Genomic DNA, 12,849 nt, shown 5'->3' on the forward strand with positions numbered 1-12,849 from the left:
ACCAGTGTCCTGTTCCAGTCAGCATCAGGAGAGCTGATGGGCAAAATGGGGTACGATAGGATTTTGGTTTTGATTAGTCAAGTAACAGATTGATAGCAAGTGTCTGTTTTACACCTCAAAAGTGAGGAAGGAACTTTCCTTCAAATATTTTTAATTTCTTCAATAACTTAAGAGAATGCTTGCTTTGTTTTATGTTCTGGTGAGGTGTTTTTTTTTGTTTTGCTTTGTTTTTTTTAGAATCGTGAAACACTCTTAGCTTTACAGTTTTACAAAGGCAAGGCTTTGTTTTGTGTAGGATATTAATCTTTTGATCTCTACAAGTGATAATAATAGGTTAGAAACATTCTTAGACCAAATATGAATGGTGTGTGTTTGAAATTTTAATATTGTCCAAAATGATTATAATTTGCTTTTAATTGCATGCTTTTTCTTTCCTCTCTTCTGTTTATCTTGTTTTCTACCATTCTGCCACTTCACTGCCTGTCTGAAGCTGTTTAATGAATCAGTGCATGAGGTCAACCATTTTGGCTTTAAGTGGTTCAAGGTATGAGGACATCTCATCTGTGTGTACCTCTACCCCAATATTTAATGTTGTTCTTGTAGTCCTGTGTTGTGTAATCCTACCCTCCATCATCTTATGATATGTGGTTTCCTGCTACTTTACAGGCTTCAGATTTGAAATACACTGCATGTGAAGCTACTCAGGATTTCATGGTCCTCAGATACCCATTTCAGACTAAAACCTTGCTCTTTTTAATCCAGTGTTTGAGAATATCCTGACCATGTGTGTGAAGGGTTAGGGTTAAGTGTGTTAACACACTGTTTATATTTGGCCAGATTTCTCCAGCTGACAAAAGCTTCATGGATATGAAAGTTTGAAAGTTCTTCAACAACTTCTTTATTTCCAGTATATTCAGCTGGTTTTGTTGCTTCACATGTTGAATCCTGTATGTAAATATTACTGTAAATTACTTATAGCTATAGACTGTGCCTGATCCCATTAGTTCAACCCATTAGACTGAAATCTGAAAGTATACGGATATATGGACACATATTTTTTTTTCTTTTTTTAATAGTCTCCATAAGATTGCAGTAAGAGGCAGAAATTTATTGTATATATCATCTAAATCATAATCAGTACCATTCCCAGAACAATGCTTGGAATGTGTTTCTTCATTAAAAAAAATAAGGCTTTTTTGTGCAATAAAGTGAAACAGAAGTTCAGATTTTATAATTCAGTGACAATAATAGGTAGTGTCAGGTCCTTGGCTCATGGAACACAGTATTACAGTTACTTGCATTTTGATCCCTAATTACTGGAGGGCATAGTTCACAAATAGAGGAAATTAGCAATTGTACTAATCTGAGGTGCTTGTGCCCTCCCTCTCTTTGTTCACTTTTATCCCCTCGCTTCAGTGACCATCCCTTCAGTTTTACCAGCCTGAGTCTTGCTGGGGCCATGTTGTGAAATGGAGGAATGACCTAATTCATTAGTAATTATCTTACAGTTTTGAATGAGTTTTTTCACAGGGACTTATTTGCTAATCTCATTCATGGATCCCCACACAGAACAGAAGCACACCTGAGGAGGCATTGAATTGTGGGAGCAAGACACAGAAATGGAGCCAGGAATTACTTAGTATTATTTTTACCAAAATTGTATTAGTGTTATTGACAAAAATGTTTTTACCAAAAGCTGTTATTGTGGCCTTTACAGTAGGCTGATATTTCTAAGAGTGTGATGGTGTACTGTAAAATGTGTACATCACATTTTATCATCTGTCCTATTTTATTTCCTTCAAATTTGAAAAGCGATAGTTTCAGAGTTTTCAGTAGTATCTCTGCTGATAATATGGTAACTCTGTTCTCTCATGAATATCAAATCCTGCTTAAGTGCTCTCTCACTCTATACAGTGTCAGCTAACATCCAACTTGCTACCCTAAGAGGTTATGGCAAATAAACACATGAAAGACTAGCCATTGCTTATTCTCTGCTTTCTTCCTTAAGTAGTTCCTTAAATTGAAATTGCTGAGTTAGCGGTCTGATTTTGACACCTTCCATCAACATTTTTTGAAGTTACAGTTCTCAGTGGGAAATTTTAACTTAGGTTAAGTATATAAACTTATAGCTATAAATAGCTTTATCTGTGGTCATACACTGTGTCTTTTTATCCTGCACATGGCAGGTTTCTCTGCCTAGCCTTTTGAGAAGAAACAAAACACTGAATATTGTAATAGTACTGTATTGTTTAAACGTACGTTTAAACAATACGTTGGGAGGAACTAATTTGTTCCTCCCAATGTCTTTATAAGCTATTTCAGCAGGTTTTAATCTTCAGTCATGTAAATATGATGTGTAAAATATGTTGATAACAAAACTATTGAAATCCTCTGTCATATGTGCCCACTTTGAATTTGCATCTGTTTATTAGGAAAATATGGAATTGGTTAATAAGTCAGTCAGCTAGAACTTCCTCCCCAGTTCTTTCATTTTTCCCCACCTCCTGTTCATCAGGATTTCCCTATTGTAAGTACAGGGTCTGCAGAGGTTTGAATATACAGTTCAGCCTCCAAGAGCCTTTTCTGTTGTATCTGTAAGGTTCTATACAAAAAGTCTACCCAAGTTTTGGATGATACTCCTCATCTGCACTTGCCATCAGACCACCGTTCTGATCCTGTTTAAACTTCCTAACATATACTGCTTTAACTATTTTTCTTGTAAGAATAGAAAATACATTTACAGCATAATTATTATGTATTGGACCCTAACATTCAGCACTGACTATAATCAAGTATCATCTAAAAATGTGAAATAAATTTAAACATATCTCCTTTTTGCTGTGCTATTCTGTTACTGGAACAGATCTAAAATATTTTCTAAAATATGTCTAATGTAGGAGTTATTTCACAGCCCAAATTCTTACACGTAGTTACTTCCTATAGGTCTCTGTAAGTGGAAGGTATAAAGTGGAATTTCTCACGAGCTACTTACCTACAGCTGTCTTTTGAGCACAGTAGAAATGTCAGAATCTTGTCTCCTCTATAACAGATGCTGGATAGTTTGCTTTTAACTAACGTTTTCATCTGTTCTTCTCTATCTCTTATTGAGAAGTTTGGTAAACCAAGTGATTGAAGATCAAGGCAGTTATCCAAGCTATGGTTTGGGGGTGAAGCTGCTGGAGCCTGATTGCTTCCCATTGATTTGTCTAAGCAGTCTACACTCTATTTGGCTGAACTCTTGAATATTTTCTGCAAAACTCCTTTCTATAACAGTCTGCCAAACTCAATCTGTTTTGTGAGAGTATGTATATACATACACATACAAAGTCGTATGTGTATTTAATTCATATTAAGTTAAAATATGTACTAAAAAGTTAGGTTTAAATTTCCTGTACTGATATAAATGGTTTTTAGAACTTTTTAACAAAATGATTAGCCTGAAGTCTTGCAATTGTTTTTCAAGATCTAGAATGTTTTCATTCTTTTGTCTGATTCTTTTTGTTTGGTTAGAGGAAGTATTTTGGATATGTAAGGTGCACTGTGTCCATGGTAAAAATGGACATAGTGCATGGTAAAAATGACTGCCACCAGCTTCACAGACGTGAAGCTTCTCCCTAAATTTACCTTGTCCTCCCAGAGTAATTTAATGGATTGTGTAGCCCCTTTACAAATATCCAGATTGGTATCAAGTCACACTGCATACATGGGAGTGAGGGGTGATTCAGTATGTCAGGGAAAATATAGAATTCCTTCTGATTTCAGTAATGTACTTTTCAGGAGGTGTTACAGAGTACAGTTTTTATTCTTGTCATAGGTGTGTTCAGCTGTACCTATTTGGGGGTCTTTACGGATTTTTTTTCTTCAATGAATAATTAACAGAAATACAATAACCCCAAGCAGAGCTCCAGGCTGGGAGATGAGTGGTTGGAGAGCTGCCAGGCAGAGAAGGACCTGGGAGTGATGGTGGATAGTCGGCTGAATATGAGCCAGCAGTGTGCTCAGGTGGCCAAGAAGGCCAACAGCATCCTGGCCTGTATCAGAAACAGTGTGACCAGGAGGTGATCGTCCCCCTGTACTCGGCTCTGGTGAGGCCGCACCTCGAGTACTGTGTTCAGTTTTGGGCCCCTCGCTACAAGAAGGACATCAAGGTGCTTGAGCGGGTCCAGAGAAGGGCGATGAAGCTGGTGAGGGGCCTGGAGAACAAGTGCTATGAGGAGCGGCTGAGGGAGCTGGGCTTGTTCAGCCTGGAGAAGAGGAGGCTCAGGGGCAACCTTATTGCGCTCTACAGGTACCTCAAGGGAGGCTGTAGCGAGGTGGGGGTTGGTCTGTTCTCCCACGTGCCTGGTGACAGGACGAGGGGGAATGGGCTTAAGTTGCGCCAGGGGAGGTTTAGGTTGGATCTTAGGAAGAACTTCTTTACTGAAAGGGTTGTTAGACATTGGAACAGGCTGCCCAGGGAAGTGGTGGAGTCACCATCCCTGGAAGTCTTCAAAAGACGTTTAGATGTAGAGCTTAGGGATATGGTTTAGTGGGGACTGCTAGCGTTAGGTCAGAGGTTGGACTCAATGATCTTGAGGTCTCTTCCAACCTAGAAATTCTGTGATTCTGTGATTCTGTAATATCAAATAGAATATCATAACCAAAGATGACTTTCGGACAGAAATCTTTTTCTAACATTATAGAGGAAAAAACAAACCCAAATCTTTTAATTTTATTAAACTTGTTGCCCAGTTGCAAAGTGAGCAAAATTTGATGACTTTTAAGAGAATTGGGGATACTGAAATTATAGCTAGCTTCTGTTCAAAATATACATTGAGCATTTCTCCATTTAAATCAGCTTTCCATTTTAATGAAATGAGAAATATTGATGGAAACTGATTCATGGAAATTTGGTGCAAAGAGGAATCTTAACAATGTTTTTTTCTGGATTTTTATTCCTTTTAAATTTTTAATAGACAAGTATTGATCTCAAATTATCTCCTTTAATATAGTAAAGCATACTAGAGAAAACTCCATCTTGCCACCTCTCTATCTGATATGGTATTTTCTCAAGTGCCTAATTCTACATAGTATTGTATTTGCTCTGGCTCAAAAAAAAAGTCTTGAGTTGCCTTTAAGTCTGCTTTGAAAGAGAAAGTCGTGCAGATTTTTACAGTGAAGCTCACTTGGAATTGTAAGGACTGGAGCAAATACTTTCTTTAATATTTGCTTAAAGCTAGTGCTGTGACTTTTCCAATTGGAATTTCTTTTCCATGTTCCAGTTGTGATCTTACACTTGCATCTAAGGTTGCAATTTAATACAATAATATGTAGATTAAAGCAATAGAAAAAATCATAAGACTTGTATATTAAATTTATAAATTAGAAAAACACACACTTTTTTGTGACAACTGATTTTTCATCAAAATACATTAAATGCAAGAAAAGAAATTGTATTCATTTCTGGACCATTCTTCTATACAGAAAAACACAAAAGAGTGACAGAGAGAGATTTGAGGTTAATTTAATTGAGGATTCTTTCTGAAACATTTCCTATTGACGCAAAAGCTTCCAGACGTTGCTGTACTGCTGTTTATCATCAGATTCCTTCAAAGCCTTCAATGAATTGTAGCCTTAGTTCAGTTGGCTCAGAACAGTGGGATTACTTTTTAGTTGCTGTGGCTAGATTCTGATCTTTGTTTTCTATTAACTACAATGCTAAAGATTTGCTTCCTCAAGTTAGCAGAGGTGGAAACTTTCCTGAGCTTGCCAATGAGACTGTACTTCTTCAGTTAAACTTTAGCCATATGTTCAACCTTCATGTAAATGCATGTGCTTTCACATAATAACTGTTCATAATCCTTAACATCTTCTGGGAAGAGTGTTGAAGCTGAATGGTGAATTAGCATACCATTTTTCACTACATGTAGTGAGTTAATATATCATCCCAGAATTTTTCTCTTTGGAGAATCAATCTGTAACTATATAAATTGACAATCTGTGCTGTGTAGCACAGCATTAAATATTTACTTTGAATATTATTAGGGTATGTCTAAATTTAAGTCTGCCATGGTGACATACCCCAGTTAACATGAAACTATCTAAAATGCAACAAAAGGAAAGCCAGTGTGGTTTGCAGACTCCTTGTGAGCTTAGATCCTTTGGTAATAAGTCTGAGCTGAAATGCTTCCTTTGGCCCAGTTACTACTACTACTACCACCTTAGCAGCAATCACAGATGTACCCTAAGAAAGGTCAAGCTATTTTGAAGATGTCTTTGTTCAGAGCTGTGCTTGCAGTATCATGAATTAGCCACTTTTCTGAAGGAGTTGTTTGGATTAACAAATAGTGCTAAATTTGTATGTGCAAAATTCTGCAGAAAGTGCTAAGTGTGCTAAATTCTACTTTGTCTACCTCTGTAGTGATTTTTAAATGGTACTAACGTAGTAATTTTTAAATCCAGTTTTTAAATCCAACTTTTGTCAAGATTGTTTGTTATCTTTCAAAGTAGTCATTGCTGCTCTGTTCTCAAGGGACTGGAGAACTTCATTGCTAGTCACGAAGATGAACACAAGACATATGACTATATGACTGTAGATCCACGTAAAATAAAATTGGTCAGCTTCCTTTGGTATGGTTGCAAGGGTTAAAAAGCATAGTGAATATACTTCATCAGATGAAGGTTCTAGCTCAATACAGTGTAAAAAATACAATTTTAACCTATTATAGTCTTCAGATGATGGAGACTGCAACAGGCTTCTGTCCTTAACAGAAATCTGAATTCAGTCTTTCGCTTTTTTTTCCTAGTGTGACTAATTTAGTGTGTGTGTGTTAAGCAGAGAGGATTATTGCTTCCTTCTCAAGAGCTCTTGTCCCAGCAGCCGGCCATTGCTTATTTATATGGCTTATAGCCCTCATTTAGGAGATACAACTGTCAAAGCTACCTCCAAACATCTGAACAGGACACAGCTGTAACTTCCTCAGTCCTAACGTCTAAGCTCAGGAGACATTTCTCTTTCCTAAACATATGTGAGCTTTGATTCCTTCTCCTTCACACCAAGAACACAAGGCTCTCAGAATATGAGCAAAAATCACTCCCGATGGTACTCAAGTACTCCTGTGTTTCTGGGGGTACTACAGGAGTGACTTTGTAATGTCAGATATCTTCTGGTCAGTCTGACTATTAGTCTTCATTGCTTAGAGTCATCAGTGACTCAAAGACTTAAGAAGGATACACATTAATGTAAAGAAACACGCAGTTCATCTCTAAAAGTCTTGTTGTATATATAGTTTAGCACTAAAATTATTGCTATATATTACAGATAATCAGAAACCTTGCCTTGTCTCAGAACTGATAATCCACCAGCCAGTTTCTCAGTTTTGACACCAACTCCTCTCTTCATTGTGAAAAAAACAAAACTGTTCTTCTTAGTACATGCAGTCTGCCACAGCCCTGTAATACTATACACAGTTGACTTTGGCAAAAGGGGTGCTGCGAATCTGACGTCCTCTGGGATGGAGGAAAATGTGATATGCAGAAACACTGTAACTGTTGCACAACATTCTGCTATGTTTATTTCCCAGTTTCTTTAGGCAGGATCTCAGCTAAGGAATTCCAACATTCAAAAAAAATTTTTTTTCACTTGTCTGTGTAGGATCTCATGATAGTGTTCATCAACAATGACCATGTGGAGCATGTACAGTGTAGGGAAGAGCATTCTCTTTATGTGATGAACATCTGTTCACCTTAGGATATCCTTACAGTATCCTTACAGTTACAGAATAAAAGCGGAGGTAAAGCATCTTAACCTCACATACGTGCTTCAAAAGGATTAGTGACAATGTGACAGCATTGTCGTGACAGAGAAGCCAATAGCTGCGCCCACTTTCTCTGTATGCCTTCCAGAATATGCATGTTCTTGCAGTGGTAGTGAGTAAGAGGGGCTTGATGCAGAGCCAGAGCTGTGCATGTCGTAGGGGCAGGGCCATTCTGCTCTGTGCCATTCTGCTCCGCTGCCAGTGTGGCAGAGCTTTAAACAGGTCTTTCAGCTAATGGCTGTCGTTAATATACAAACCAGAAATAACATTCTAATTTTACTGAAAACTAAGATTTCTCCTTTTACTGCTTACTTATTTCTCTCATTCTCCCCTGATATTTTAGCTCTCAAAAAGCTATACCCATCAGCTGTCCCAATAGCTATAAGAATTTGAAAGTTGTTCCCTCAATTCAGAATAGCCAAGAATTTAGTTAAGTGTCTTGGTTATGGTCTTTAGGAGTACCTAAAGCCACCCTACTGCTTTAACAAAAATGGGGCTGTGATGAAACCATAATTCATTTCCTTCTATTTTGTGTAAAGGTTTATTAGCTCGTGATTTAAGCAAACCATCTGGTCCTGCTGGCAATCCAGGTTATGTCAGACTCAATGCATTCTCCCTGTAATATGTTACTTGAGGCAGTTAAATTACATACTTAAGTCCCAAGTCTGGCCTGTGCTTTTTCCATGTCTTAACATCTGTTCTGGGAAAATTTTCTGGTATCCAAACAAGTTTACATGGAGCCAGAACTCTTGTCTTTGTCTTTCTTTGCATGTCTGTTTCTTTCTTTTCTCTCTGTCCTGCAGTCTAATCAGTTCAGCTCAGTAAAAGATAATGCAGAAATTTGCAGTCCCTTTATCATTTCATTAATGTACACAGTGAAATGAAAAATAGCTTAAAAACTCAGGATCTGAAAAAAAGTTGGAGAGGGTCCTCTGAGACACTGAGTAGAACTTCATGAGAAATGTTAATTATTTTTTTCAGGACTTGTAGTATTCTTACTACTGACTTGTAATTTCAAGACCTTTTGTTTTGGTGGCCTAATTCATTTTGGACAGAAGTACAGATTTCTAGTACATTTTGTCTTGTAATACTAATCCGTTGTTTATCCAAGAAAGGCCTATGTTCAGAAAGCCAATAATTTTAAATATGTAAGTTAGCTTCCTGAGGTGGTTTTGAAAACAAGATCTTTAGTGATTGATTTATGAAATGCTCATTGAAAGTAAATTGTTCCTAGTGGTCCTTGTATCTTTGTTTTCTAAAATTCCATCTTTTTGTTTCTGCCTGGAACTTCTGAGATACATTAATGAACATATACAGCTATCTCATAACCCACAGCACCTGTATTTATACTGGAAGAAATACAATTTTTTTCCCTAAGTCAGAAAAATGAAAATGTATCTTTTTTTTTTTTTTTCAGTAGTTAGACATCAAACTGTAAGTTTCCCATGTATCACTGCATCTGAGGTACCATATCTCCAGTTTAGGAGTATGCATGGTTCTTAGTCTAATAGTCAAGTCCCTTTGTCATGCCCTTTGAGACCTTTCATTAAAAGTCTTCTTCACTTGATCATAACAGTATTCAAATACTTGACCAGAAGGAGAAAAAAAAAAAAAAAAAAAAAAAAAAAGAATAAGGAAAGAAATATAACAAGAATAACATCTTGGACCATCTGCATGATTGAAACCCCATATACATTTGAACTATGGATTCTTTCATGCCATTATACTATCATTTCAGCACAGAGAGAAGAGGAGTGAGAGTATGCTCTTTACACATTCTGAAATAGGAGCTTTCTAGGCATTGGACACAAGCTTACCTTGAGTTAAATTGAAAACGTCAACAGCATGTCTCAGAAATCTCTGGTTATTGGCAAACACTTTCTTTGTTATTTAATTAGATGCTCTCAGGGGAAAAAAAAATCAAGGGTGGATTTAAAGTTTCATGTATAGGCTAAATTAGACATCTATTGCAAGGAAGTTGCTTCCAGTGATTATTTCTGTATCATTTCTCACAGGACTGCTTACAGGGACATGTAAACAGATCTGCACTAAGATTCATAACTTGCCACATAAAAAGTTGTTCTTTTCTATAAGTTTAATGGAAATGCTGCCATGGAATATCTATAGCTTGATGAATTCAAACAATGAAGTCTTTATTGTAAATACAGACATTACTACTTCAGTGAATTTTGTCCTTAGTAAGTAGCATGACAAATGATGGGTTCTAGACAGAATGGAAGGTAGTGACAGTTCAGTAAGCAAAGTTGTTGGTGCCACGTGAAATCTACTCACATTTTGTCTGTTCCCAATATATGATTAGATCAATTTTATGTTAACATTCACAAACATAGAATAAAACCTCAGAATGAAAAAATTACCGAATGGAGTGATTAGAAAAAGAATATAATACCCACAGAAGTCAGTACTCCAATTAATATAAGCCTTTGCTGAAGGGTTTAATCTTGCCACCCAGCAGTGACTGCCTTGCCCTAGCTATTGGCCTCCAGCCTCATTGTGTCTTAGTAGCACAGAGCTGTTATGCTACAGATCTGCATCAAGCAAACGGATCCTTTGGTGTTAATATCACAAATTTGGATGACTGGGACTGGAATGACAGATGGCAGAAATCTTTCAAACTTCATTATGGAAAAGTTGTTGCTTCAAAGATTGTTTTATCTTGGCAACTGACAGATTGACACAAACCTTTTAGGTTGTTGCAGTTGGCTGGGGACTTGTTTATTTGAGGTTGCTTTTTGTTAAAAGCGGAGGATTTTATAGATGCCATGCCTCTTCTCTCCTTGATTTAAAGGAAAATGTTTATGTCGATAATTCTGATCCAGCCATAGGAAGTAGAAGTTGATATACTAGTACACCTTCACTTGTCCAGCATGTTGCTATTTTTCTCTTTCTAGGTATCAGTTTTCTTCCCAGAAGTACTTTTGCTATTCATTGTTTCTGCAGTTTTTCTTTACATTCTTTTCTAACTTTTCCCCATTTCTTTCTACGGAGCTTTCTCTTTGTTTATTTTAAAAATTGACAGAGGTTCTGGTCTTGTTTTGCACATGAACAAGACAGGAAAACTGGGTTATTTTATGCATGCTAGCCAGTTTTGACTATGCATCACTGAAATTCCCCTTCAGTCTGCTGATTGCTGGGTGAAGTATTGGCTGTACATTTTGAATAGTTTTTGACAATGACATTTCTTAAATTTTTCTTAATTTGCTGGGCACAAGAATTTCTATTGTCAGCTGCAGTTTAGCGTAAATAGATAGGCATTTTGCCTTAAGCAGTGTATGTCTATGCTAGATTTTATGAATATTCCAATTCTAAATTACAGTTTTGCTTTATAAATGATTGAGGATGATTATCAATGTTTGTCCTGAGCCAATAGCTCTGCCTTTTGGAGTGTTTGATTTATTACCGCAAGCAGTGGTAGACTCCACACCTTACATCCTCTAGTACCTGTATAGTGAGTAATGCTCCCAACTCATTGTAAAACCATGTAAATAGAAATTGAGCTTAATATAATTTCAGTAATTCACTTCTAGGTTGAAGCACAAGTTGATTGTTGTCTGGGGATATGCAATACAATGCTGTAATGTCATACTAAATTTATACGAATGTTTGATCGTGTGCAATAGTAACATTTGAGTTTCTCACATTTGAAACACATTATAAAATTATTTATGAGTGATTGGTTATGATAGATAAAATCTATAAGGATGATGTTGGTGAAAGAAATCTCTGTGACATCTAACATTACTATAAAATTATTGTTAAAATATCCATTTTTTTAATACTACATATAGCTATGCTTCAGCATTTATTGTGATTTTGCATGTTAAAGTGATGAACTGCAGCTGTGACAAAACCTGCTCATAGTACAGAACACAATACAAATAGATTCATCTGTGCAGCATCTATTCTAGAACCTACAATTATGATAATTGTGAACCTTTCCCATCTTGTAATAACCTGGAGATAAGAGCGTTGTTCTTTACCTGTCTGCTATCAGCAACTCTTTGAAGGTAATTTATGTTGCTAAATCACAAAATGTGGTTATAAGCATTGTTCAACATTTATTTTGAGGGAAGTATCCTTACTTACATCTGCATGGTAACCCAGTCCTCTCCCTACTTCAGAAACATTGTTAACTTCATTCTTAAAGTACATACGTAGCTTCTTTTTAGGGGTTACTTACAGAGAACATTTTCAGAATATTATCCATGTGTTCTATTTAATACCTAGCAATTTTCTGAGCTAATTTAATTCATATAGATCATCTATTTATCCTTGTGGTACATTTTCTAAAATAGAAATATTGAAGAGTTGGAGATGTGTAATACGGTATCATAACGGTAATGTTCCAGTCAGCAGAGCATATTAAGCCACAGAATATAATGCTGCTTCCATCAAGTTTAGATGTAGTTTCCACAGTGCTAGATGATGCTTCTTCTGGTCTACAGTATTATGCAGTGTACATGCATTGGTAACCTCGGACTCTGATTTAGTTGTGACCTTTAAGTTCCAGGTGATCACATTGTACTTTTTTTCTCTCTTCCTGCCTTCCTCAAAAATGTTTTAGGTAGAGGAGCTGATGATGGCCATGGAGAAGGTTAAGCAGGAGCTGGAGTCTATGAAAGCAAAATTGTCCTCTACTCAACAGTCTTTGGCTGAGAAGGAAACCCATTTGACCAACCTACGAGCAGAAAGAAGAAAACATTTGGAGGAAGTCCTGGAGATGAAGTAAGTGTTTCTTACCATTTTTTGTAAGCATGTTTTATTGATATTTTTGAATTCTTCTCTGATCCCCAGTGACCTAAAGACAACCATTTTACGAGTATGCCTTTGTAGGCAGCTATCTATATAATCAGTCAAGTCTTCAGAAGTGACTTCTGACTAGGGATTATCTACATTACTTTCATACTTCTGTTGGGGCTCAAAAACACATCTTCTGAACATTTGCAGTAGAAAGCTATTATCTGCACAATGGCATCTTCAGTGTTCCTAAACAATTGTTGTGACCCAATTATTTTAAGTCTTACGAATGTGC

The 12,849-nt window shown here is 36.6% G+C and overlaps 1 protein-coding gene across 13 annotated transcripts in view; it reads left to right on the forward strand.

The window, feature by feature from the left end:
- Window positions 1–12,849, forward strand: part of ERC1 (ELKS/RAB6-interacting/CAST family member 1) — a 296,379-nt gene that overhangs the window by 182,866 nt on the left and 100,664 nt on the right. For all 13 annotated transcript variants that reach the window (XM_032208161.1, XM_032208143.1, XM_032208195.1 and 10 more), the window contains one exon: window positions 12,382–12,542. In XM_032208161.1, the coding sequence (XP_032064052.1) occupies window positions 12,382–12,542 (161 nt within the window). The remainder of the gene's footprint in view (window positions 1–12,381; window positions 12,543–12,849) is intronic.

This window comes from Aythya fuligula, chromosome 1, assembly GCF_009819795.1.
Source record: "Aythya fuligula isolate bAytFul2 chromosome 1, bAytFul2.pri, whole genome shotgun sequence".
In the NCBI taxonomy this organism is placed as follows: domain Eukaryota; kingdom Metazoa; phylum Chordata; class Aves; order Anseriformes; family Anatidae; genus Aythya; species Aythya fuligula.